This window comes from Podarcis vaucheri (assembly GCF_965113315.1).
Source record: "Podarcis vaucheri genome assembly, chromosome: 8".
In the NCBI taxonomy this organism is placed as follows: Eukaryota; Metazoa; Chordata; class Lepidosauria; order Squamata; family Lacertidae; genus Podarcis; species Podarcis vaucheri.
The window spans coordinates 80636468-80664035 of NC_138766.1; the positions used below are offsets into that span (position 1 = coordinate 80636468).

The 27568-nt window shown below is 44.4% G+C and overlaps 1 protein-coding gene across 2 annotated transcripts in view; it reads left to right on the forward strand.

The window, feature by feature from the left end:
* The window catches only part of FER1L6 (fer-1 like family member 6), a 114490-nt gene that overhangs the window by 27321 nt on the left and 59601 nt on the right, over positions 1 to 27568 (forward strand). For both annotated transcript variants that reach the window (XM_082235428.1, XM_082235427.1), the window contains exons 4-15: positions 1919 to 1973; positions 2072 to 2203; positions 2553 to 2615; positions 4078 to 4156; positions 6327 to 6483; positions 7063 to 7249; positions 10130 to 10322; positions 11188 to 11537; positions 13331 to 13439; positions 19126 to 19312; positions 24157 to 24277; positions 26586 to 26686. In XM_082235428.1, coding sequence (XP_082091554.1) covers positions 1919 to 1973; positions 2072 to 2203; positions 2553 to 2615; positions 4078 to 4156; positions 6327 to 6483; positions 7063 to 7249; positions 10130 to 10322; positions 11188 to 11537; positions 13331 to 13439; positions 19126 to 19312; positions 24157 to 24277; positions 26586 to 26686 — 1734 coding nt within the window. The remainder of the gene's footprint in view (positions 1 to 1918; positions 1974 to 2071; positions 2204 to 2552; positions 2616 to 4077; positions 4157 to 6326; positions 6484 to 7062; positions 7250 to 10129; positions 10323 to 11187; positions 11538 to 13330; positions 13440 to 19125; positions 19313 to 24156; positions 24278 to 26585; positions 26687 to 27568) is intronic.

Consider the following 27568-nt stretch of genomic DNA (forward strand, 5'->3'; position numbering starts at 1 on the left):
CCTGTCAACAAACATGGCATGGAGAATGGACAGTAATTGTCACAGCCTTTCATAGAAACAAAGAGATCAATGGTCTTGGATGTAGACTTTGCTGTTGTCAGAATAAGGGCAGCTGCTGACTCCAGTGGAAATTGGACCAGCCTTCAAAATCTATTTTATAGCTAAAGCTGCAGAGTAAATGGAGCGATGTTTCTCTGACAGTATAAAGTGAAGAAATAAAACCATCTGGGTAGCAAGCAAACAGGCCCCTGTACATGCCTAATATTTCCTTTTTTTGTTGAGCTAGCCCCAAAATCCCAAAGAGGAGTGGTTGAATCTGTCCATTTCTTTTTCTGTTCCTCATTTTTCTTCCAGTCTCAAATTCAGTACTCCAAATTTCCATATCAGTTTGTGATTTCTTTGTTTTTTAAAAGTCCTTGTGAAAACTCACCAGAATCTTACTGCAAATTTCTCCTAACACACACATTTTTTAAATGCAATGTCCCCTATTGTGCACATTGTTGCAAAGCAATTCTCCCTAATATCACTTGTTTCTATGCACATTTTACCCAAGTATATGCATTTTTGTACACATGACTTGGCAGGAGAACTGCATTGCAAAATTCAGATTTCAAGGAATGGCTGTGTTTTGTTTTGCAACATGTTTTTAGAAAACTAGATAGATTTGTCTTTAAATGCAAACTCAATCAAATCTCTCTCCATCCCTTTCATGTAGGTGATATTCCACATACGGTAATAATCCCTGTCAGCCAAGATTCAGCACACCACCAACCATAGAGTTTTACAGCAATTGTAGGGAGATCAGCTGGACCAGCAAGGAAGCTTCTTAAGAAAGATAGGGTAGACGAGGCCAGCTGACAATCCTTGGTTTCTGTCCAAGATTCTGGGTTGTCTGTCAAGCTTGCTGACTGTTCTGAGCAAGTAGGTGAGCTGAGTCCTGCCATCAGTAGCTGGTTCTGAGGGTCACTTACGAAATGTTGCATTTCTGTTTTTCTAACGTCATGACCTCAATTTTCACACTAGTTTGTAGGGGTCACCAATGATCTACCTAGGCCAGGGTTTGGGTCTCCAGTTGGTTTTGGACTACAATTGCCATCATTCTTGGCCGCTGGCCCTGCTAGCTATAGATGATGAGAGTTGTAGTCCAACAAGAGCTGTAGACACAAGATTGGGAAACGCCGATCTAGGCATTTTGGTGCATTTCTTTTAGTTGAGATATATACCACGGAATTCATATAAATGCAAAATCTAATTGATAATGGTGTCCCAATCAGTATATTAATCTGGGAGATGCAATTTAGCTCAAAAATGCAAACCAGATGAAATCCCCCCCTCTCTCTCTTTAATTTTTTAAAAATTTATTGATATAGCAAGAAAAACAAAAAACACCAATACCAAATTACACGCAGGAATAACCATAGACACATAATTTTCTTAACAAACAATAAAACATATATTGGTCATAACACTAAAGACCCAACCTCCCGTCTACTTCCTATTTCCATTTCATATTACTTATTGCCAATACACACTTTTATCATAATTAAACTTTTTCTTAATATATCTAATTTCTTATATCTACCTTGCAACTATTACTCAAGTTCCTCGAATGCTGCAACAGAATTTAAACTACTATATTTATTTTGCAAATATTCTTTCCCATTTTCAAACAAATTCCTGTTTTGATTTATTCTTTATTTTTTCTGATAGACCATCTAATTTGGCATATTCTGTCAGTTTTTGGATCCCATCTTGTATAGAGGGGATTTCCAGATTAAATCCTTCTCTATCCCTGCCTTTAACTATAACTCATAACGGTATAGGTGCTAAGCTGAATCACATTCTAGTTGTTAAAAGATGGAAAAGGCACAACATCTTAAAGACTGACGCATGTCCTTGTGTTCTGAAATGGAAACAGAGCGAAGGTGGAGTCAAAGGTCCATGAAGGCGAGGTGAAATCACAGAATTATCAGGTAAATTGGGGAAGGGAGGTTGTCCATTCCTATAACAAACGATTGAAGCCTCCCTCAGTAGGAAGCAAACAAGCATAGGCTTCATTTCATCCTCACAGATTGCCATAACCATCATTGAAGCCCGCCAACTCGTCGGTGAGAACATAGATCCCGTGGTGATTATTGAAATTGGCGATGAAAAGAAGCAGACAACCGTCAAAGAAGGAACCAATTCACCGTTTTACAATGAAGTATGCACTTTTCTCTATCACACAGTACTCTGGGGGTTAGTCATTGCAGTGCCTTCTGGATGCGGTTGAACTCCCAGTTGCCATCATCCCTGTTGGAGGGGGCTGATGGAAGCTGAAGTTCAAAAACATGTAGAGGGCACCATCTTGGCCACCCTAATGTGCCAAGAACTGGCTTGGTTTTGTGTCCGTAAATGAATAAATAAAGTCAAAGCCAACTCTGCCCCTGCTTTATGGTCTTCCATAAAGAATCCCAAGGACCATAATTTGAGAGTGGCTGAGAATTCTGTGTGTGAGAGAGAGATGTAATATATATTAACTTGAAATTCTGTGCTTTTTTTTCTTCCCACAGTATTTTGTGTTTGACTTTATTGGACCCCAAGTACATCTCTTTGACAAAATTATCAAGATCTCGGTGAGTATATACAACTTTAGTTGGCCAGAAACTAATTAGTTTTTCTGAACCAGGAAGTGTGGAGAACAATGACCAAAGAAGCGATGAGATGAGATTTCTCAATTATATAAAAGAGAGGGGAGACTTGTAGTTGGACAAACAGAAAACTGTTTTGACCATTTTTATACGGATAGTTTTGCTCATGCATTTTTAACATTGCCTTTTCGTCTTAGAGGTAAACAGTAATTGCAATCATCTATTAAATTACCAAGTTTGTTTTCTGCTTCTTGGTTCTTGCATTTTGCATGGTACCCTTAACGCAGCACTTAAGGCCAGGCTGTAAAACTCAACAGAACTCAGACTATAAGGAAGTATGTCAGATTCTCAGCTAATGTAAAAACCATGTCTCCTTTGCTGAGACTCAGGGATTTGTCTTGGTTGAGGATCTGATTCTTGACTGCTGCAAGGGAGTGGGGCACTGAGAGGACACATTAACTTGCTGCCTGGATAATAACGCTCACTGTGGTGATAATCAAATATTCGTTTTAGTTACCGTGCTGTATTGCTTTGCAAATCAAATGTGTCAATGGAATAAAATGGAAAGAATGAGACAAATAGGCACTCCGCGGGAACAAATTGCAGAATGCTTGGCAGAAATCTTTATTCATCTTCAAATCAAATTTGTGATTTCTAATATATATATATATATATATATATATATTTGCTTTCGTAGATTTTCACGGGTATAGGAATGCAGGTTTTGGTGTCTTCGGGTGGACACCGAAGACACCAAAACCTGCATATATATATATATATATATATATGCGCATTAGTCAGGGTTAGCAATGCTTCTGAATACCAGTTGCTGGAAGTCACAAGAACAGAGAGTACTCTTCTGCTCAGGTCCTTCTTGTGGGTTTCCCACTATAAGAAAATGACTCTGGTCTAGATGGGCCATTAGCTTGATTAGCAGGCTCTTCTGATCACAGAAATGTAGAGTTGGAAGGTACCCTGAGGGTCATCTAGCCCACCCCCTGCCCACAGCTGTCCCTGGTTAACAGCCAGATTCACTGGCCCATTGTGCCATTCTTACGTTCAATGTGGGAAGAGGGACAGGGTGAGGTGGGTTGAATTGCACCCTTTCTTGGTCATGCTACAGCAGGGTTTCCCAAACCTGGGTCTCCAGCTGTTGTTGGACTACAACTCCCATCACCCCTAGCTAGCAGGACCAGTGGTCAGGGATGATGGGAATTGTAGTCCCAAAACAGCTGGAGACCCAAGTTTGAGAAACTCTGTGCTAGAGTATGGCAAAGAACCGGAGCCAGGAATTAGCCAGGAATTAGTTACAGCATAGAAGGTTTTCACTGCTTTGTATTAAAAATGCTAGGCTTCTTCCATTATTGACATGAATAATATTTGATCTCTGTTCTGTAAATGCTTTATGTACCAAGCATATAATCCTTCATGCATCTTCCACCAACAGGTTATGCATAACAAGCTGATAGGGAGCATATTGATCGGCTCCTTTAAGGTAGATCTGGGGACCGTCTACAATGAGCCAGGTAAGATACGCAGTTTCAATCTGGCCCTTCTTTTGTTAATCAGTGATCTTGTTTCCAGTTGTAGCTCAAGGCTGATTCACAGAATCTCTGAGCATATGGTTTCTCATGGGGGGGGGACCCAAAAATTGGACTACAGGTTGCTCATGGCCAGGGGTCATCAAACTTTTTCAGCAGGAGGCCGGTCCACTGTCCCCCAGACCTTGTGGGGGGCCAGATTATATTTTGGAGAGAAAAAATGAACAAATTCCTATGCCCCACAAATAACCCTGAGATGCATTCTAATTAAAAGGACACATTCTACTCATGTAAAAACACGTTGATTCCCGGACAGTCTGTGGGCCAGATTTAGAAGGCGATTGGGTTGGATCCGGCCCCCGGGCCTGAGTTTGCCTACTCATGCTCATGGCAAACAGACTATGTAAGATTGAGGTAGGTAGCCGTGTTGGTCTGACGTAGTTGAAATAAAGAAAAAAAATACTCAGAACAAACTTAGTTGGTCTATAAGGTGCTACTGGACAATTTTTTAATTTTTTTTAAAAAAAAATTTAGACTATGTAAAAACTTTGCTGTGGGGCTCTCCAGTGTTAGAAATTCCAAATAATTCAGTATACAGTGGTACCTCAGGTTAAGAACTTATTTCATTCCAGAGGTCCGTTCTTAACCTGAAACTGTTCTTAACCTGAAGCACCACTTTAGCTAATGGGGCCTCCTGCTGCTGCCGCTGTGCCACTGCTGCGCAATTTCTGTTCTCATTCTGAAGCAATGTTCTTAACCCGAGTTACTATTTCTGGGTTAGCGGAGTCTGTAACCTGAAGTGTATGTAACCTGAGGTACCACTGTATCAGTCTTTGGATGATTCTGAAGAAGCAGTGGCGTAGCGTGGGGGGTGCAGGGGGTGCCGGCCGCACCGGGCGCAACATCTGGGGGGGGCACGCTCGCACTCGCAGCTCTCTGCCCCTACCTGGCTCACTCACTCTCTCTCACTGCAGTGCTGGCTGTGCAAATCCGATCTGAGCCGCTGGGTCGCCGCCCACTGTGGGTGGGTGCCAGGCGTGCGGTGTGGAGAGAGAGCGAGGGACTATCTGGGGGAGGGACAGTGCAGTGGCCGCCCAGTGCAGCGCTGAGCGCGGGAGAGAACCACACCAGACCAGACCAGGCAGCAGCAAGAAGAAGCTGGCAGCGGCGGCAGGTTAGGGGTTAGGGGGCGCAAATTACTTGCCTTGTCCCGGGTGCTGACAACCCACGCTACGCCGCTGTGAAGAAGATGGCGTTTGAACCTTCTGCATGCAAAGCAGATTCTCTACCACTAAGCTATGGCCTTTCCAAAAACCTTTGCTTCACCAGTACCTGATGGGTCTCGATAAGGGTTTATTCTTCATTTGCTCATTTGATGTGCTGCTAAGAAGTCACAATGGAAGGGTTTTGTTTGAAAAAACCCAAAAGCAAAACAGAACCTCGACAGGCAGGTTAAGAACATTTTGAATACCGTATTTTTCGCTCTATAGGGCGCACCTGACCATAGGGCGCACCTAGTTTTCAGAGGGGGAAATATGATTTTCCCCTCCCCAGCTCTGGGAGCAGTGGACAGGCTGCACGCAGCCTGTGCACCTCTCCCAGACCTTCTCCCTGCTATTGAGGGAGGTGGGGGAATTCCCCCATCTCCCACAAAAGCCCACAGGAGGGAGAAGGGACTGACTCGGCCAGTCAGTCCCTTCTCCCTCCTTGGGGAAAAGCCCCCAAGAACGGCATGCTCTTTAAAGGCTGCACGGCTACTGCGGGCTTTTCTACGAGGAGGGAGAAGGGACTGACGTGGCCAGTCAGTCCCTTCTCCCTCCTGGGGAAAAGCCCACAAGAGCCGCACCGAGCTTGTGTGCCGCTCTTGGGGGCTTTCCCCGCCTGCCTCCCCCTGCATTTGCTCCATAGGACGCACACACATTTTCCCTTGCTTTTTAGGAGGGAAAAAGTGCGTCCTATAGAGAGAAAAATACGGTAAATGAAATACATTTACTTTCCAGAGTGTTGCCAATTTTGTTCACGGAGCGGAAAGAATAGTTATTGCTGGTGATTTGCTGGCTGCTAATGCACATGTCTCCCCCTACCCCTTCCCCAAGAGACAATGATTTCAGAAGCTCTCCTGTGGACCATTCATGCTTGTATGTTTCATTTCCAGGTCATCAGTTTTGTGACAAGTGGGCTGTCCTCACAGACCCTGCGGACATAAGGACAGGAACCAAAGGATATCTGAAGTGCGACATCAGCGTCGCAGGGAAAGGAGACACGCTGCAAGCCACTCAGAAAGCAAGTGATGCAGAAGAGCAGATAGAGAAGTACGGCCACAACTTAATTACGATCTTGCCGGCGTTCTGACTCTGACATATATAGATGGCAATTGCAATGCAAAAGCCTGTGGAATGGCTTCTCTCGACTGGTATCTTACTTAGTCCTGGGCAAAAGAGGCAAACCCTCCCTGCCGCAGGGGAGTTATTTATATGCCAAACATGAACTGGCTACGGTCATTCTTTCTCCCTGGGGGACCCTGGCAACTGTGGTTTTTAAATGTAAACCACCTTGGGTGCTTTTGCAGAATGGAAGTGTATGAATGAAATTGAAATGAAATTGGCAATTGCATAAGTGACTTTTAAAAGGTAATTAGCAGGCATGCACTTCATTAGGATCAGGACTACAATGGGGATGGGGATGGCAAAGCCTTCCTTCTCCACTCCCAGAGTCCTGATCTGGATCAGCCCCTTCTATACTTGCTTTTTTAAATTAATAAATCTACATAATTACTTATTGCATGAACAGTATCTTGTCTACTTTGTTCCTAAGTCTGAGCAAACATTTCTTTTTAAAAAAAAAATCACTTAGCTTTCTTCAGAGAACTGGTCTTTTTTCATTTTCTGCAGGAACCTCTTGATTCCCAAAGGATTTCCATCAGAAAGGCCTTGGGCCAGATTTTACGTGAGAATCTACAAAGCTGAAGGGCTTCCCAAAATGAACTCAAGCATCATGGCCAATGTAACAAAAGCCTTCATGGGCGACAGCAAGGACCTTGTGGATCCATTTGTGGTGGTCACATTTGCAGGTCTAATGGTAAGTGGGTCAACTTGATCACAAATGCAACCTTTTCGTGTTGGTTGGTTGATTAGTTGCCTTGTCACCAGGCAACAGCTTTCAGGATTCTTTGGCAGATGCTGTAACCATTAAAGTGGTATAAAACATCATCATCATCATCATCATCATATACTTATAACCCACCCATCTGACTAGGTTGCCCTAGCCACTCTGGGCAGCTTCCAACATAATAAAAACGGAAAACATCAAACATCAAGAACCTCCCAATACAGGATTGCTTTCAGATGTCTTCTAAAAGTTATGTCATTGTTTATCTGTTTGACATCTGATGGGTGGGGAGAGGCGAGTGTTCCCTGTAACTTCCCTGCCTGGTTCCCTGTATCTTCACTTCTCACAGTGAGGGAACCACCAGAAGTCCCTCAGAACTCAGTGTCCAAGCTGAACGATGGGCATGGAGATGTTCCTTAAAGCCGTTTAGGACTTTAAAGGTCAACACCAACACCAACCAATCAGAGTTTGTAACAAAGAGGGCTGGAACATAAATCCAGATTGGATTGGGATTCCTTGCAATATTTAATCCCTTTTGTTTTTATTGTGTTTGCATGGTACAGTATATGACATTGGTATGACATCAGTACACTTAGCTGGCAATCAGTTTTATGACACCAAAATGTATTTTGCTAGCATTGTGCACTGAAGACCAAAGGTGGATTTGTTGTGCTAAGGTGTCAGAGCATTTTGATGCCCTTACATAGGCAAACTTTAGGATTCAGTATGACCTTGAATCCATCATGCAGAATACTGACAATCAGGAGACACCCCAGGCCAGGAGTTATGCACCCATCAAGTAATTTAATAATGGGAACATGGAATGTCAGAGTTGGAAGGGATCTTGAAGGTCATCTCGTCCAGGAATCTTGCAACTACAGCAACCCTGACAGATGGCTGCCCATCCTCTGCTTAAAACACCTCCAGCGAAGGAGAGCTCATCATTCCCCTAGACAATCTGTTCCACTGTCAAACTGCTCTGAAGGTTTCTTTGAAAAATGCTTGGCCAGCCTCTGCTTCTGTGCCATTTCCACCCAGCTGGTTCTTTACCCACCTTCTCTTTTGCAACAGGCTCTTCACCCATGGCAAAAAAAAACCTCCACCGCTGCCCTCCCGTTCTTCACAGCTTGCACAAGAAACATGCATTCTGTCAAGACAAATGCTTGGTTGTCCCCTCTTCATTGCTTCAAGCAGGCAGCCCATGCTTTTAGCGGGTGCTGAATAGAGTAGCAAAAAAAGTGCTTGCCTAATGTCCACAGAGGGACGTGGGTGGCGCTGTGGTCTAAACCACAGAGCCTAGGGTTTGCCGATCAGAATGTTGGCGGTTTGAATCCCCGCGACATTATTATCGAGCTCCCCTTGTTCGGTCCCAGCTCCTGCCCACCTAGCAGTTTGAAAGCATGTCAAGTGCAAGTAGATAAATAGGTACCGCTCCAGCTGAGGATGTTTCACCCCTCCCATTGCAAGAATCTGCTGACAATGTTTCAGAAAGGAGAGGGCGGATTTTGCTCATCGCTTCTCCCACTCCAGCCTCTGGGAGTCTGAGTGTTATCTGTATATAGATAAGGTGACTGCTCAAGCAGCTGTAACACTCATGCAGTCCAGCATCTCCCATTAGTCTTTAGTTAGTTTATGCAGTAGCTGTAGAGAATAAAAGAAGTTATACTTCAGAGCTGTCGTTTGTGTGGTTCATGCTCTGCTGTGCTCCGCTGACTTTTGGAACTGAGTTTGGTGCTCACAACTCTAAGTTGTGAGTCCACAGCACTTAGACCTGCTCCCTGCAGTGCAAGGTCTCTGGAAGTGCTTTCCCAGCTCGCCTGGCCCAGTCGGGGCTGAAGAGGGTGAGCCCAATCGTTGGCACTGGCTCAAAGGCGAAGCTGACACCGCCAGGGAGGTAAACGGCATTTCCGTGCGCTGCTCTGATTACACCAGAAGTGGCTTAGTCATGCTGGCCACATGACCCGTAAGCTGTCTGCAGACAAATGCTGGCTCCCTCGGCCTATAGAGTGAGATGAGCGCTGCAACCCCAGAGTTGTCCGTGACTGGACCTAATGATCAGGGGTAAAGTTCCCTGAAAGAGACACCTTCACTGTAACCTTCATTGAGCTCTTGGTGGTCGTCCATCAGGGTGTGGTTCCTGGGGGACCCCTGACCATTAGGTCCAGTCATGACCAACTCTGGGGTTGCGGCACTCATCACACTTTATTGGCCGAGGGAGCCGGCGTACAGCTTCCAGGTCACATGGCCAGCATGACTAAGCCGCTTCTGCCGAACCAGAGCAGCGCACGGAAACGCCATTTATCTTCCCGCCGGAGTGGTACCTATTTATCTACTAGCACTTTGACGTGCTTTCAAACTGCTAGGTTGGCAGGAGCAGGGACTGAGCAACGGAAGCTCACCCTGCTGCGGGGATTCGAACCGCGAGCTTCTGATCGGCAAGCCCTAGGCTCGGTGGTTTAACCCACAGCGCCACCCTCGTCCCTCAATGGTCAGGGGTACCTTTACCTTTAATGTCAACAGGCAGGCCATTGCAGAGTACTGTACAGGCGCTGCCACATCACAAGACAGAGTTCTCACAAATGCAAAACGGGTGTCATGTGGCACTTGTAGCAGTGCCAGTTCCACTGACTGAAGTGGTCGAGGGGGCACATTTGGGGGTAAGGTGATTGCGTGATAATAGCTATGCAAGCAGACACTACCAGCATGTGAGAATCGCTCCAATTCTGCAATCCTTAGCACTAACATGCACAGGAACAGAAGAATAGTGCTTCCCCACAGTAATGTCTGAAGGTGATTTTGTGTGCATTAACCCTGTCGATCCCGCAACTAACCTACAGCTTTTCATTTTAGGGTCGAACTACGGTGCAGAAGAATTGCGCCGATCCCGTGTGGCACGAGCAGGTCGTCTTCAAGGAGATGTTCCCCCCTCTCTGCCGAAGGGTCAAAATCCAGGTGTGGGACGAAGGGAGCATGAATGACGTAGCCTTAGCCACCCACTTCATAGACTTGAAGAAGATCTCGAATGAACAGGATGGAGATAAAGGTGAAGAACTATGCATGGAGTGGTTTTAAAAAGGCAACTCTGGACTGTTTAAAATGTCTGTGTTATAGAGGCATTTCTGGTCCTCTCTCTCTCTCTTGCCCTTTAGGCTGAGCAGAACCTAAGTCTGAGCATCTTTGGAAGGGCAGTAAAGCCTTTCAGAAAGAGCCAGCTTCTGAAGGCCAACTCTTCTTTATATCATGTCATTGCTTCGGGAGGTGGTTTGCAGAATAAACACATCCTGTTTTCACCAAAGTTAGGATGGAGGGCTTGTAACAGCTCGTGGCAATACAAATCACATTTTGTGAAATAATGACATTTGGATTTGAGGGTTGAAGATAAATCGTTTATAGAAAGTGGCTTTATTGGGTGTTACACTGGTGTGGATGAAGTGAATAATGTTTACGTACAGCTTCTTAACTTTCTCTCTCTGTTTCTTTCTTTTAATTACTTTTCTATTTCTTTTTCTTTATCTCTTCCTCCCTCTCTCCCCTCTTCTCTTTCTCTTTTTTGCCTCTGGATTAATGTTTTAGTTTGAACCAAATAAAAAAAGTTTTTCATTTCTCTTTATAAACTCTAATAAATAATAGTAATAATAATACCAAATCACATTTTGTTTGAGGAATCTCTGGAATATTGAGTTGTAAAAAACAAAACAAAAAACCTTGCATAAATGTTTTATTATTCTTTTTGACACTATTGGGGCGCATTTGACGCCAACTATTGAAGAAGAGTTAGATCTCTATGTGTAATTTTAATAGTGAGTAAGTGCAGGAATTTGCCTCTTTGAGCAGCTGGTATACAGATCCCTGCCTTTGACGTTCCTTTGACGTTCCTTTGACGTTTGTTGCATATATGTCTTCTTCAGGGTTCTTGCCTACCTTTGGGCCTGCTTGGATCAATCTTTACGGTTCCCCCAGGAACCACAGCCTGATGGACGACCACCAAGAGCTCAACGAAGGTTACGGCGAAGGCGTCTCTTTCAGGGGACGTCTCTTGATCGAGCTCGCAGTGGAGATCCTCTCTGGGGGAGCCCACGAATCAAAGTTTTCCAAGATGATCAAGGAAATAAAGCTGCCTTCCAAGGACAAAGACTCCAAAGGCTCAAAAGGATCGGGAAAAGACAAAGACAAAGGAGCTGAAGATGGAAAACCTTCCCCTTCGGATAAAACAAATTCAACAGATGTGGAGGTGGAGCCTTTTGATGTACTGCCTGAGGTAAATTTTCTTAAAAGATGCTCAATTTGAAAAGTGGATCTCATTTACAAGGTTGGCCTATGGGCTGTGGTCCTCCATATGTTATCATAAAATCATAGAATCATAGAATCCTAGAGTTGGAAGAGTCCACAAGGGCCATCGAGTCCAACCCCCTGCCAAGCAGGAAACACCATCAGAGCACTCCTGACATATGGTTGTCAAGCCTCTGCTTAAAGACCTCCAAAGTAGGAGACTCCACCACACTCCTTGGCAGCAAATTCCACTGTCGAACAGCTCTTACTGTCAGGAAGTTCTTCCTAATGTTTAGGTGGAATCTTCTTTCTTGTAGTTTGGATGATCCATTGCTCCGTGTCCGCTTCTCTGGAGCAGCAGAAAACAACCTTTCTCCCTCCTCTGTGTGACATCCTTTTATATATTTGAACATGGCTATCATATCACCCCTTAACCTCCTCTTCTCCAGGCTAAACATGCCCAGCTCCCTTAGCCGTTCCTCATAAGGCATCGTTTCCAGGCCTTTGACCATTTTGGTTGCCCTCCTCTGGACACGTTCCAGTTTGTCAGTGTCCTTCTTGAATTGTGGTGCCCAGAACTGGACACAGTACTCCAGGTGAGGTCTGACCAGAGCAGAATACAGTGGCACTATTACTTCCCTTGATCTAGATGCTATACTCCTATATATGGGACACTATGGGACACTAACTCCCATCGGTCCCAGCCAACATGGTCAAGGGCTTGAGATTATGGTAGTCCACATCATCTGTAGAACTATGGGTTCCCTACCTTGCTTATGGCCTGTCTGGTTTAGAAACCACAGCATCTCCCTCACCCCACAGATCCCTGGCCTGTGTAGCTCTATAAAGCATGGGGAGGCAAACTAAGACCTGTGGGCCAGATCAGGCCCAATTGCCTTCTGGATCTGGCCAATGGATGGTCTGGGAATCGCCGTGTGGATCACCAGTGTGCATGTGTTCTTTCCCTCTCCCTCACACGGTGCCGGTGCCTCCTCCCTCCCTCCTCCTGGCTTCTCCCCGCCCTGCCTAGAGGAGGAAGGGGGGTGGGGTTTGTTGGTGCCAGCAGCAGCAGCGCTTGAGTGGCCGCCATTTTAAGCAGCCCATCTCCGGAGTCCTTTCGTGCACCACACATTGTCTGGTCGCCGCCGCCAGCCCCTGCCGCTCGCAAGACACAGATAAGCAGCCACCGGGGCTCATGGTGCTCTTGCATCATTCCCCCCCCCCAAACAAAATATAGTTCAGCCCCCCACAAGGTCTGAGGGACAGTGGACTTGCCCCCTGCTGAAAAAGTTTGCTGACCCTATAAAGAGTCAGAGGATCTTTCACTGTTCGCAGCATTCACATGAAACACAAATTCCCAGAGTGCATTATTTCTTAAAAGGCCAGAGGCCTCTGGTCGAGGACATGTTGTGCAAGGTAGTGAATGGCGAAAGCTGACAGCCACAATCTGAACCGGCCAGAAGTTACCTTTGATAGGTGTTTTCTTATGGTTAACACAAATTCAGCCATCAGACTGGGCAGTTGATTCAAGACAGCATCAGATTAAACCTGCTCAGAAATTTGACATGACGCAAGATACAGCTCTTCTAAGTTCCTCTTTATTTGAGCCAATGCTTGCCCTCACAGAGAGCTGTATGTGCAATAAATCAAATTTGTTCTTTTTTCTGCCCACTTCTCTCTCTCTCTCTCTCTCTCTCTCTCTCTCTCTCTCTCTTTCTTTCTTTCTTTCTTTCTCTCTCTCTCTTTCTCTCTCTCTCTTTCTTTCTTTTAACCTGCTACCAGATCCATGAGGAGCAGTTTGAGGAATTCCTTCTCTTTGGGGCCTTTTTTGAAGCTACGATGATCGATAGGAAGGTTGGAGATAAACCAATAAGCTTTGAGGTGTCTGTTGGTAAGTGTGTGTGGGGTGTTCCTTGTGTGTTTCTCCACTGTTACCCTTATCTTTAATTTGGAGAAAGGGCTATAAAGTCACCACAAAGCCAAGGGTCCTCCCCTCCCAAAAAAACTTGGTTTATGACCTCCAGGCTGGATGAATGTCTGCTGATTTGAGGGAGAATGTAGGAGGAAAGCTACGATCTTCTGTGTGGAATGAGAGCCCATGATAATAGTGGCCATAAGGTCCTTCTGGATGAAAGCCAGAGTGGAGAGTGTCCACACTGTTTGGATGGCTGAGTTTTGGATCCAAACGACTGGAAATAGATGCATTATCTGGTGTGTGTGGATGTTGTTATTTCTACTCCTTTATTTCTGTGTCAGGTATTATTCTCTCTCCTGTTTAGTTTTAAGCTGCTAAGTTTTAGATTGCTTTATTTATTTGTAGTGTTTGATTCAAAACTTGTATGGGTTGATTTTCTGGGTATGTATTTATTGATATTATTATTTATAGTTGTTTATTATGTACATGGGGACACGGGTGGTGCTGTGGTCTAAACCACTGAGCCTAGGGCTTGCTGGTCAGAAGGTCGGTGGTTCGAATACCCACGGCAGGATGAGCTCCCGTTGTTTGGTCCCAGCTCTTGTCAACCTAGCAGTTTGAAAGCACGTCAAAGTGCAAATAGATAAATAGGTACTGCGCCGGCGGGAAGGTAAACGGCGTTTCCGTGCGCCAGAAGTGACTTAGTCATGGTGGCCATATGACCCGGAAAAACTGTCCGCGGACAAATGCCGTCTCCCTCGGCCAGTAAAGCGAGATGAGCGCCGCAACCCCAGAGTCGTCTGTGACTGGACTTAACTGTCACAAGTCCTTTACCTTTTTATTATATACATATTTACATATACATGCATACATACATATATATTTGAATTGTTATGCTTAAATTGTTCACTTGATATGTTGTAAACCACTTTGGCCACAGTTTTGTGGGAAAGTGGCATACAAAAAAACAGGAGGTGGTGGTGATATGGTTGAGAATCTACAAGCTGATGTTGCTATCAAACTGCTTTATCTGACTGCGCTTGTGGGCCGGGGGGAAATTTATTATTATTATTATTATTATTATTATTATTATTATTATTTAGAGGATCTGGTGTAAACTGGCACCACATCAGCTCAGCTTCTCCTCTTTCAAGCTCTGGGCCAGTATTGCCACAAAGCAGAATAAGGATGTTGGATCTTCAGTGGTGGAAAATACAGATAGGTGTACTAAATTCTGTGAGCAAGAGGGTCATTGAAGTGTAAGTGGGTTCCCACAAGGCACAACACAGCAATAACAGCAAGAACCTTTATTGAACTCCATAACTGGGAAACAGGGGCAAAGCAACTGCTTATATACATTCCTGAAAGCCTGGGCCACTCCCACTCCCAATGTGATTGGCTGTCTAAACTTCCAAGCTGTGAATCACGACTCAGAGTTCAAGGGCCAATGGCAGAGGCCCAAATCTTGAAATGTTCTGTGATTGGACATCATGTATCGAATCAGATCAGAGGAGCTCAGAATCCTTAGTCCAGACTCAAGCTCAGGCAAACACAGACCACTGAATACATAACAGTCAAATAACTCAGCAACTTTGCCTTGCTGATTTTTGTATCCCAGTCATAATGGATGGATAAAAGCTCTCCTACAGCTATTAGTTTAAATTCATGTTCTCCAACATCAAAGGTAGACTTGCCGCTATATTATTCCAGTAGCAAAATTAAAAGTGAACTTAGAGGACCCTGTTCAAGTGAAATCTCTGTGGGAATTTTGAGAAAACAAAAAATGATGTCATTTCTAGGGGCATTTCAAAGGGCTCCTCCCAGACGACCTATTTATTGAGCTTTCCTCCTGCTTTGCTTGCACAAAGCTTACATGGAGCTTAGATTGTATCCAGTCTTTACTGATCAGTTATTTGGATTTGTTTGCAGGCAGATTATACGACATTGAGTACTTGCCCTAATTTGCTTGCATCGTGTTTATACACCGTTCTGTTAAACATCCATTCGTTCCACACTTTTCAATGCATTTCCTTGTCACTTTCCTAACTGCAAAGATGTCTGATTCTTTTAAAAAGCGGATTTGTTGTGCAGGGATAACAGAGTACTTTGATGCACTGTAAATACGCAAACCTAAATTTTGTGGCACACTCTTGAATCCCTCCTGCAAAATAATGAGTCTGGAGGCATCCTCAATATTTGGCACATGTTAGGAATCATAGAATTGTAGAGTTGGAAGGTATCCTAAGGGTTATCTAGTCTGCCCCCTGCAATGCAGGGACTCGAACCCATGACCTTCAGATTAAGAGTCTTACACTCTGTTGACTGAGCTATCCCAGGAAACTAGATGCTAATGTACTCTGCTGGGGTGAATTTGGAAGTGCTTTCTCTGGTGAGGCGTATCTGGGAATTCTGAGGAAGATTTTTAAAAATTAAACAGCATAAGTGAAGTTTCTCAAGGAATTATTTCATTTTGCTCTTTTTTTTAGAAATAGTATATGATGATTGTGAGCATGCAATGTGTTACAAAGCATATTCACACTTCAAAACGACCTTGACAGATTAGAGAACTGGGCCAAACAAACAAGATGAATTTTAACAGGGAGAAATGTAAAGTATTGCACTTGGGCAAAAAAAAATGACAGGCACAAATACAAGATGGGTGACACCTGGCTTGAGAGCAGTACATGTGAAAAGGATCTAGGAGTCTTGGTTGACCACAAACTTGACATGAGCCAACAGTGTGACGCGGCAGCTAAAAAAGCCAATGCAATTCTGGGCTGCATCAATAGGAGTATAGCATCTAGATCAAGGGAAGTAATAGTGCCACTGTATTCTGCTCTGGTCAGACCTCACCTGGAGTACTGTGTCCAGTTCTGGGCACCACAGTTCAAGAAGGACACTGACAAACTGGAACGTGTCCAGAGGAGGGCAACCAAAATGGTCAAAGGCCTGGAAACGATGCCTTATGAGGAACGGCTAAGGGAGCTGGGCATGTTTAGCCTGGAGAAGAGGAGGTTAAGGGGTGATATGATAGCCATGTTCAAATATATAAAAGGATGTCACATAGAGGAGGGAGAAAGGTTGTTTTCTGCTGCTCCAGAGAAGCGGACACGGAGCAATGGATCCAAACTACAAGAAAGAAGATTCCACCTAAACATTAGGAAGGACTTCCTGAAAGTAAGAGCTGTTCAACAGTGGAATTTGCTGCCAAGGAGTGTGGTGGAGTCTCCTACTTTGGAGGTCTTTAAGCAGAGGCTTGACAACCATATGTCAGGAGTGCTCTGATGGTATTTCCTGCTTGGGAGGGGGTTGGACTCGATGGCCTTGTGGTCTCTTCCAACTCTATGATTCTATGATTCTATATTGCCTTTGTCTCACTCTCTTTTGCAAGTCAGAAATCTAAAGAGAAATCAGATACACTTCCTAGTCAGCAAAGGTTTTGCAATTCTTTTTATTGCAGATGCCATTTCTCAGTCATAAATAGGAAAGCAGGAACATCAAACGCGCTCTGATATCCTGGTTTTCCTCCTAGGTCAGGTTGTTCTCAAACTGTAGCACAATAGGCAAACCAAAAAATCTGCACAACTTTCAGCAGGTAACTTTATTCAATCAATCCATCTTTATTGCGGTCAAAGACCAGACAGCAAACATACGTTTCATCCGTATCAAGAGGTGGACGTAATTAGAAATTTCCTATAAACTTATTACATTACAAATATCACTCCTTCAAGTAAAATCTGTGTTCCAAAGTTTAAATTCAGTGCTCATTCATCAGCCATCATTGTCATCGCAGCCTGTCTTGTCCCATTGCCATAAAACCGAATTTCTCTACAGGCCTGGTGATATTCAGATTGTTGTCGGCAAGCAGATATTTAACATAGGTTTCCTGAGCGGCCAGGTACCGTAATTTCCTTAGTAGTGGTTGAATTAGCTCTCTTTGGGTATCGCAATACAACAGGCAGTATAGAAGAAAATGTCCAATGGTTTTAATCTCAGGCATCATCTCTGTTCAACTGGGATGTCATGATATCTGCCCTCTAATAGTGATTTTATTAGCTTTTGCACCACTATAAGGCTATGGTTTTCCCAGTAGTGCTGTATGGAAGTGAGAGCTGGACCATAAAGAAGGCTGATCGCCAAAGAATTGATGCTTTTGGATTATGGTGCTGGAGGAGACTCTTGAGAGTCCCATGGACTGCAAGAAGATCAAACATATCCATTCTTAAGGAAATCAGCCCTGAGTGCTCACTGGAAGGACAGATCCTGAAGCTGAAGCTCCAAGACTTTGGCCACCTCATGAGAAGAGAAGACTCCCTGGAAAAGACTCTGATGTTGTGAAAGATGGAGGGCACAAGGAGAAGGGGACAACAGAGGACGAGATGGTTGGACAGTGTTCTTGAAGATATTAACATGAGTTTGACCAAACTGCAGGATGCAGTGGAAGACAGGAGTGCCTGGCGTGCTCTGGTCCATGGGGTCACGAAGAGTCGGACACGACTAAATGACTAAACAACAACAAATAAGGCAGGCATTACAGATGAACATCCTAACTTCTATTTAAGACCAGAAAGAAGACTTAAGGAAGACTCCAACAGGTCATTAAACCACAGGGAAGTTCTTACATGTCTCTACTTTGACCCTGCCTTGCTTGACCTGGGCTATCCCTCCCTGTTTGTATGCAGTAGCTGCGGTAACACCTTTATCATTCTCCATGTTCAAGAACAGAGTGGTTTTTTCCGATAAGGAAAGGCCTCCTTAGTAAACAAGGCGGTGTCTAATATTTACTCAAGCATGGACTTGGGAGAGGCTGGACGAGAAAGGACTTCATTTGTGTATTTGCACAGCAAAGAGTAATGCAACCTTTGAGCACGAGAAGAGTCCTGCTGGATCAGGCCAAAGGCTCACCTAATCCACAAGCTTGTTCTCCCTGTGGCCAACCAGAATCTTATAGGAAGCCAGAAGAAAGACCTGACTTCCTATAGCATCCTCCCCACTTGTGATTCTTGGAAATTGGCTGCCTCTGACAGCGAAGGTAGACCATAGCCATTGCGGCTGGTAGCCACTGATGAACTTGTCTCATTCTCTTTTATGACCATCAAGGATGTTGTATAGGAGGAGTCTTCAGAAACAGGGTCAATGAGAGGACAACTTTTAAGAATTCAAAACTCAAACATTATCCATAGTATCTTGTGTGTGGAAAAGATCTACCGTAGTTATAATCTGGTTGTGTTTATTATTATTTTCCCCAATTGATTTTTTAATTAATTTTCCAAATTTAAAATTAAGACCAACTTAACTATTGACTACTGAGATGCTTCCTTTTGCTGCTCACAGTAAAATACTTTTTCTTAATTTCTAATTTCTTAATTTCTAAGACTTTCCCATCCATTCCTATTTCCATCGACTGTGCATGTTCAATTCCTGTTTAGACATTTACCCAATTAATTTTCCCAATTAATCAAATAGAATTAAGCTTCCTTTCTTGATCCATATATTGTAAATCATTAATCCTATTTTCAAATGGTATTTCCTCCAAAACAACCTAACCTTTCTATCTTTATGTGCTTGCAACATTTTGGCTGTCCGGTTGTGTTTAAACGCTTTCGTCCTGGATGTAGCCTAATTCTGTTACCCCTCTCCCATATTTGGTTTGTACCTCTAGGGAATTTTGGCAATGTTATTGATGGAGTGTCACCTGGAGCTGGGAGCAAGAAGAAAGGTCATGAGGGAGAAGAGGAGGAAGGTACCCCTCTTCTGCATGAGGGAACGGGAGAAGCTTCACATGACTTTGCAGTGCCGCTGATATCTACCACACACCCAGAGAAGCCGCTCATCACTGAGGGAAACAGGTATAGCCCAAAACACTTATAGGCTTCATTAAATCTCTCTCCTTGACCTGAGTCTCTAGAGATACGGGTCTTTCCTAAGTAGATATGGACAAATCTACCAATTTTGGTCCGCCCAATTTCTCATTTCCCCCAAATCTTTAAAGTCAGTTTTGCACATTTCTGTTGCAATTCACAATTTATTTATTTTTTTTCCTATTAAAAAAAGTTGTCTTGAAAACAATCAGCATTTCCATGCAAATTCCTTTGAATAAACACATTTTGGCGTGCCGTTTTGACATTACAAATCTATATGTGCAATTTCCATAAAATAATGCATTTTTGTACATCAATTTTAATGCATTTTAAAGCACATTCCCCACCTCTCTCTCTCTCTCTCTCTCTCATTGGATAAATGCACTGTGACATTCAGAGGATTTCTAAGGACATTGGGTTTTGCTTCGCTTGTTGGCTTGAGAAGTGCTAATTAAGTAGTTTCTCATTAAAATGTAAACAAAATTGAATTAATCCATATTCCTATGTCAGTGGGGCCAGTTGTTAAGGGAGACAGCAATCTATTCTACACGGTTTTTTTGGCCCAAATTTTGAGGGGACAAGAAAGTAGCATGCTGACCTGATAGCACAAATGGTAATGCAGTCATACTGGTGTATTGTGCAAATAGGACCACTTCCTGAGCAATGAAGTATTTCATTCATTTATATAGCAAGGTTTATGATATACATATAAAATATCAATATTTATTTTAAAATGATAAGAACCATAATTCTTATGGAAACCAGAAAGCCTGCATGTTGTAATGATAGTAGCATAACTGCAAGCCTTTGTATTACAGAGGTACCCAAATTCCCACATAATCTTGCTTTGATTTGTACAGGATTTGCAAGCATTGGTCATAAGGTGATTCTGGTCTGCACCAGCCATGGCCATAGTGGTAAGAATACACCATGGTTAAAGCAAACCATGGGGCAGAAGGGGGACTCCTCCCAAGGGAGGAAAGCAGGGAGAACATGTGTCTGACTTATAACACTCCAGAGGAGATCAGGAATGTGACATTTGCATTTGCTCCTCATCTCTATGCCTGATGTTACATCCCGAAACTTCAGAAAAAGGCAGAGAGATGTGCTCTGAGAAAACAAAACAATCAGATGAAATCATTGCCAGTAATACTAGACTAGAAGAGAATGGTCTTTTAGGACAGTCTCCTGGTGAGAGAGATGAAAAACAGAGGCTGTCAAGGACGTAGCTGCCGTCTCTCATGACAGTACTAGAGAATGTAGATGATCAGCTATTATCTTGGAGAGGCAGCTGGTGGGTTTTTATGTATTCGCCTGATAGACATTCGGATCTAAAACGGCTGCAATAAAAGAACAGAAATCTGCAATTGCTTTATATTAGCTGCTATGGTATTTGTCTGGTTCCACCACTCCTTAAAGACCAACATCTCTCTTTCATGTAAAGGTAAAGGTAAAGGTACCCCTGCCCGTTTGGGCCAGTCGTGTCCAACTCTAGGGTTGCTCGCTCATCTCGCTCTAGAAGCCATGAGCCGGCGCCGTCCGAAGACACTTGGTCATGTGGCCAGCGTGACGAAGCTGCAGCTGGCGAGCCAGCACCAGCGCAGCACACGGAAACGCCGTTTACCTTCCCGCTAGAAAGCGGTCCCTATTTATCTACTTGCACTTAAGAGTGCTTTCGAACTGCTAGGTGGGCAGGAGCTGGGACCGAACGATTGGAGCTCACCCCGCCGCGGGGATTTGAACCGCCGACCATACAATCAGCAAGTCCTAGACACTGAGGTTTTACCCACAGCGCCACCCGCGTCCCTTTCATGTAGGTGCAAAGCTATTTCAGATTTTGCATTTCTCCTTCCTTTATTGGATTCTTGTGGACAAATGAATTTATGGCATAAAGTATAATAGAACTATGCTGCATATCAGGTATAGGCGACTGGCAATCCATGGTCCAGATTGAGCCCCTAGTGGCCCCTAGCAAATTCTTATCTAGATGTGGTAAAAATATTGCCCAGAGACTCAATGTTAAATTGAATAAATGCTATTAGTTTCCGAAAATTGTGGAAGAGAGATTGCATGCTTGCATTTCATTACTCTGGATGGTAGCTACAGTAAAACACAGCTTAGTGTATAACTGGGTAATTAAGTGACCAATATGAATCCTGTCCTTTTTTGGATTCTATCTCATGTTCATTCAAACAGTGAGACTACAATTGATTGAATGGGGGACACCCCAAAAAATTACATGGCAATCAAGTTTCCCAAAATTATTAAACCTTGGAGAAAGAGTTTCCCCCTCTGCTTGATAACAGAATTGGACTTGGGAAACCAAGGACTCACCCAGAAAATAGTGTGGTTAATTCCAAGCCCAATTTGGACCCCGTTGGAAGGGACTTCGGGTGGTGCTGCAGTCTAAACCATTGAGCCTCTTGGGCTTGCCGATCAGAAGGTCGGCGGTTCAAATCTGCACGATGGGGTGAGCTCCCGTTGCTCTGTCCCAGCTCCTGCCAACCTAGCAGTTTGAAAACACGCCAGTTCAAGTAGATAACTAGGTACCGCTGGGGTGGGAAGGTAAATGGCATTTCTGTGCATTCTGGTTTCTGTCATGGTGTTCCGTTGTGTCAGAAGCGGTTCAGTCATGCTGGCCACATGACCCTAAAAGCTGTCTGTGGACAAACGCCGGCTCCCTCAGCCTGAAAGCGAGATAAGCGCCACAACCCCATAGTCACCTTTGACTAGACTTAACCATCCAGGGGTCCTTTACCTTTTACCATTTTTTGCTCTCCTGCTGATGCAATCAGGGGTGTCTTCGTTCCAGCAGGAGGTCTTCCTCTCTGTTCAGCCTGCTGTTTCTCTTCCTTTCTCTCTCTCCCTGCATTCTGAGCACCAGGGGCAAAGAGGAATAGAGAAAAGCCCCCTTCTCCACTGCAGGTGGCGCTGTAGGTTAAACCACAGAGCCTAGGACTTGCCGATCAGAAGGTCGGCGGTTCAAATCCCTGCGATGGGGTGAGTTTTCCGGTCCCGGCTCCTGCCAACCTAGCAGTTCGAAAGCACGCTAGTGCAAGTAGATAAATAGGTACCGCTCCGGCAGGAAGGTAAACAGCATTTCCATGTGCTGCTCTGGTTTGCCAGAAGCGGCTTAGTCATGCTGGCCACATGACCCAGAAGCTGTATGCTGGCTCCCTTGGCCAATAAAGTGAGATGAGCGCCGCAACCCCAGAGTCGGCCACGACTGGACCTAATGGTCAGGGGTCCCTTTACCTTTAAGTGAGTGGCAAGGAAGAAGAGAGTGGACCATTTTTATGAGTGTGCCACATTCCTAATCTGTTAATGAACAATTTCACTAGATGATCCTTTCATGACACTGTAAAGTGCTAATGTTTACATCAGGCTTCCTCAACCTTGGCCCTCCAGATGTTCTTGGCCTACAACTCCCATGATCCCTAGCTAGCAGGACCAGTGGTCAGGAATGATGGGAACTGTAGTCTCAAAACATCTTGAGGGCCAAGGTTGAGGAAGCCTGGTTTACATTCATTGGTGGAGGAACATCCTCCCTTTTGTGTCAAAGCTATTAAGTGTATGAACACTTTTTCTGTCTGGGCGAGAACATGAGAATCATATGCCTTCTCTGGAGCACTATTATGTCAGCATAATGCAACTGGCCTCTTGGAGGGTATTGCATCAAATCACAGATGCACCTGCTGAAATTCAGCCCTGAAGGCACCATTGGAATATAGGAAACGGCCCTATGCTGAATTAAACACAATCAACATTAAGACCCACAAAAATATGCTTGCAATGTACTTCAAAAACAAGCACATAAAAATTGGGCAATGAACAACAATGTTATGAAACAGCCAGCTATAGATCTGTTTTGACTATCGTGTTTGTTGCAATTAAATCTAAGTCCTTGGGGAAAGTTGTGTGGGATATCAGACAGTGTTATCTCCAAGCCTGACCTGGAAATGCCAGGATTTGAACCTGGGACTTTCTGCATGAAGATGCTCTGCTACTGAGCTGTGGGACTAGTCAGGTGTGACAACCAGATTCCATGTTTTTCTCCCTCACCTCCAGTTCTATAAACTCTCTCTCTCTCTCTCTCTCTCTCTCTCTCTCTCTCTCTCACACACACACACACACACACACACACACACACACACACACCAGCATATTGGATAAAGCTATGCAGTGATGTGGCTGATGCATTTTAATTAGTCAAGTAAGGATTAATAGCACACAAGTTGCATATCTAAAGGGAAATCATCTAGAAGAAAAGCAATTTAGCAGGTGGAGAAGATTTTAAGTGCAAACAAAGCTGCCTTCAAAACGGCCTTCTGAAAAAAGGATAGCTATAGGGCAAAGACTTGGGATGAGCACATTGGGCTTCATGCCTGATGGCTGGCACATCTCACTGTCTCCAGCCAAGCTGGTCTCTGGCACACTTGCTTTTTGAAGAAAATTTTATTTTGCAAGCAGTGAAGAAAGAAAGGAAGGAAGGAAGGAAGGAAGGAAGGAAGGAAGGAAGGAAGGAAGGAAGGTTGCACAGCCAGGACTTTCTGAGTTCAGATTTAAGTGAAAAATACTGTAAGGGGAAAGGGTTTTATCAGCCATTTGCAACTGAAGTGCTGCTGTAATCTTTCTGAGTACGTCCAATTTAAAAGAAGAGATGCAGTTGAGTTCTGTGGATTCATACAAATCTGAAGAAAATGACCTATCCGTACAATCAGATTGCCTTGTGAATATATGGGAAGCAAATTGGCTGTATACTTGGACATCAGTATACTTCAGTAGCAGATCCCCAAAAACTATCAATGACGCTATCTTATCTCTTTCCACAGAAACTACCTTTATTTGCCCTATGACGATAAGAAGCCCTGTGTCTACATAAAAAGTTTTTGGGGTGACCAAACTTTCAGGCTGTATTATTCTAACGTCCTCGAGAAAATGGCACATCTCCTGGTAAGCCTGCGGGAATATCGATAATAATGATGATGACAACGACAACGACAACGACAACAACAACAACAACAATAATAATAATAATATATTTATACCCCACCCATATGGCTGGGTTTCCCCAGCCACTCTGGGCGGCTTCCAACAGAACACTAAAATACAATAACCTATTAAACATTAAAAGCTTCCCTAAACAGGGCTGCCTTCAGATGTCTTCTAAAAGTTTGGTGATTATTTTTCTCTTTGACATCTGGTGGGAGAGCGTTCCATGGGGTGGGTGCCACTACCGAGAAGGCCCACTGCCTGGTTCCCTGTAACTTGGCTTCTCATAGCGAGGGAACTACCAGAAGGCCCTCGGCTCTGGACCTCAGTGTTCAGGAAGAACGATGGAGATGGAGACGCTCCTTCAGGTATACTGGACCATGCTTCTCCAAACCACTTGCTAAACTTGGGGTGGGGGCATTTTCGCACACTGGAATTCTCAAGAGAATTCTCTTGCTTGAGTTGGCTTTGCAAATGGCTGGAATATTCATAGATGTGATTCTGCGTTGGTGTGAGAGAAGCTGGACAGCACTTTAAGCTTTTCGTGCCCCAAAAAAGTGGGTGGGGGAAAGGTTTCTAACTCTGCAAGTGATTCCTGTGTATCATTTCTAAGTTTTCCTCAATTTGGTTTCCAGTGTAAAACATTAATTAAAATAGCAATAGAGACTTTAAAAACCAGTAGACATACTAAAATTATCAAAATGCAGATGGAGGGTTGTCTCCCACTGAGCTTTATGGAGAGTAGACACACTGAAATCAATGGACCTAAGTTCGTCATCTACATTAATTTCAACGGGCCTTCTCTGAGTAGGACTAGCATTGTCTGCAACCCATAACCATCAATTTCATTTTAAAAACAAATGGATGTAATAAAGCTACTGAGGTCCAGCTCCAAGGGCCTCCTGGCAGTTCTCTTGTTGCGAGAAGTGAAGTTACAGGGAACCAGGCAGAGGGCCTTCTCCACAGTGGCACAAGAAATAATGGTGAAATATACTCGGAGACCTGTAGGGATTTCATGCTCTTTATTGCAGCTTGTAAAGCAGTGATTAAATTGCCCCCCAAACCTCAGCCTTTTATATACATTATTTACACAATGAGTCCCGTCTGATTGGCTGATTCTGCTTCCCTCCTGGAGCCTGATTGGTCTTTTTCTGCAGGCCAATCAGTGGTTGCATTCTACGATCCTACCAGCCTAATAGGCTGATTAACTTCCTCCTGGAGCCTGGTTGGTCTTCTCCTGCAAGCCAATCAGTTGTTGCATTCTAGTATCCTACTTGCCTATTGTTTTAGGATCCAAGCTTAGTACATAACAAATGGGGAACTATGCAGGATAAAGAGTTGCTTCAAGTTGCTAGCTAGGCTCTACTTATAGGTGACTCTGCTGTCCTTCCCTCCCCTCCCCCCCCCAAAAAAATTCCTGGCCTCTCACCAGAGCCCTGATCCAAAGCATGTGTGGAGCCTGACTTTCTCCTCATCAACTGGACTCAAAGATGGGTGGCCCCTTGCTGTCAGATGGGCTCTGCACCTTCAGATCTGGGCTCCTGCTCAGAATTGCTGTTTTGCTGCTGTTTTTATTTCTCTACTGAATATATTGATAACTGATCACCTGTAACAGAGGCAGGGAACCTGTGTCTCTCTGGAAGTTATTGGGCCACAACTCCCACCATCCCTCTCCATTGGCCATGCTGGTTGGGGCGGATGGACTGGAGTCTAACAACATCTCAAGGATCTCAGTTCCCCCACCCTTGTCCCATAGCATCACTTTTCAGGCTACAGCATCTTTATGTTAATAAAGGGAGAACATTGCCAACGCTTCTGTTGATGTTTGCATTGGAAAGGAAGGGGTCAAAGAGGCTTTGCATATTTTTGAGACTGCATGGGAGTGGGTCATGAGTCAGAGCCAAGATTCGGCCCTTGTTAAACTCAAAGTATGGCACATGTCAAAAATTGCCCGCCATCAGAAGACAGAAGATTGTTTATAACATGACATCTCAGCAGAGAATGTCCCCTTTCTGGAGACCTCTGACTTGATTAACATAAACTATGTTGAGTCTACAATGCACCGAGGAACTAATAAATTCACTTCTCAGTAAAAAATGTGCCATACATGCCAATTAGCTGGAACCAATTATCGTTTATCACTTAAGCTAATTAGCCAGTGAAGGTTTTCCCTTCTAATAATTGCATTAATTGAAAGCAACTCTTGCCATTTCTAGTGACATTTATATGCTCTTCATGCAACTTTTTCTCCCCATGCCCCATCCCTTAGGAAGAAGGTTTAGAACAAGTGAGAGATCTGATCAAAGTTTCTGAGATTGCCTCAGAGGAGAAAATGAGGTCCACTTTAACGGATTTTATCAACCAAAGTAGGTAAGACTATCTACTGGAGAAGCTGACAGTACATATACTTTATACCTGATTGTATCTACCAAAGTAGGTAAGAAAAAGTGTACCTTATAGTTTCCAGGAGGTGGGTAAGGAATGAACAAGTAATACAAAGAAGGCTATACCAGGGATGGGGAATTTGTGGCCTTCCAGATCTTGCTGGACTACAGCTCCCATGATCCTGCACCATTGGTCATGCTGGCTGGGGCTGATGGGAGTTGGAGTCCCACAGCTCCTGGAAGACCGTAGGCTCTGTGTCCCTCGGCTATACCGTAGTTGCTTTTTTGACAACATAATCCTGTGCGTGTCCGCAGCAGTAGATTTGGGGCATAGCGTGGGATTGCCAGGGGGGCCGTGGCCCCGGGTGCACAATTTTTAAGGGTGCCCCCAGCACGGTCCAGCCTGGTGTTCTTCTCAACCTGCCAAGGGCCGTGTCTGCCAGAGGGGCTCACCCCTGTGTGGCTTCTTTGCCCTGGTGGGGTCGCTCCGGTGGCGTTGGCGGCAAAGGCTGGGCTGGTGTCCTCACCTGGCACCTCTCACACACACCCCAGTGCACGCCCCCTGCCCCTCTGGTTCACGTCCACCTGCCCCAGGTGCCAGCAACCAACGCTATGCCACTGCTGAGCTAGGCCAAAACTTGGTGCCCCCCGCAGCCCTCACACTGTGCTGGGCTTTGGGAAGAAGGTGCAAGGGCTCTGGCAGGGTCTCCTTTCCTCCTTCCTAAAGCCGGGCAAGCACTAACTAGGCTTTGGGAAGCAGGCAGGAGGACTCGAGGGCTGGATCTAGACACATCAAAAAACCGATTCTAACTGATCGCATTGTAAACTTCATACAGAGAAATCCTGTAGGGACTCCACAGAATCAACA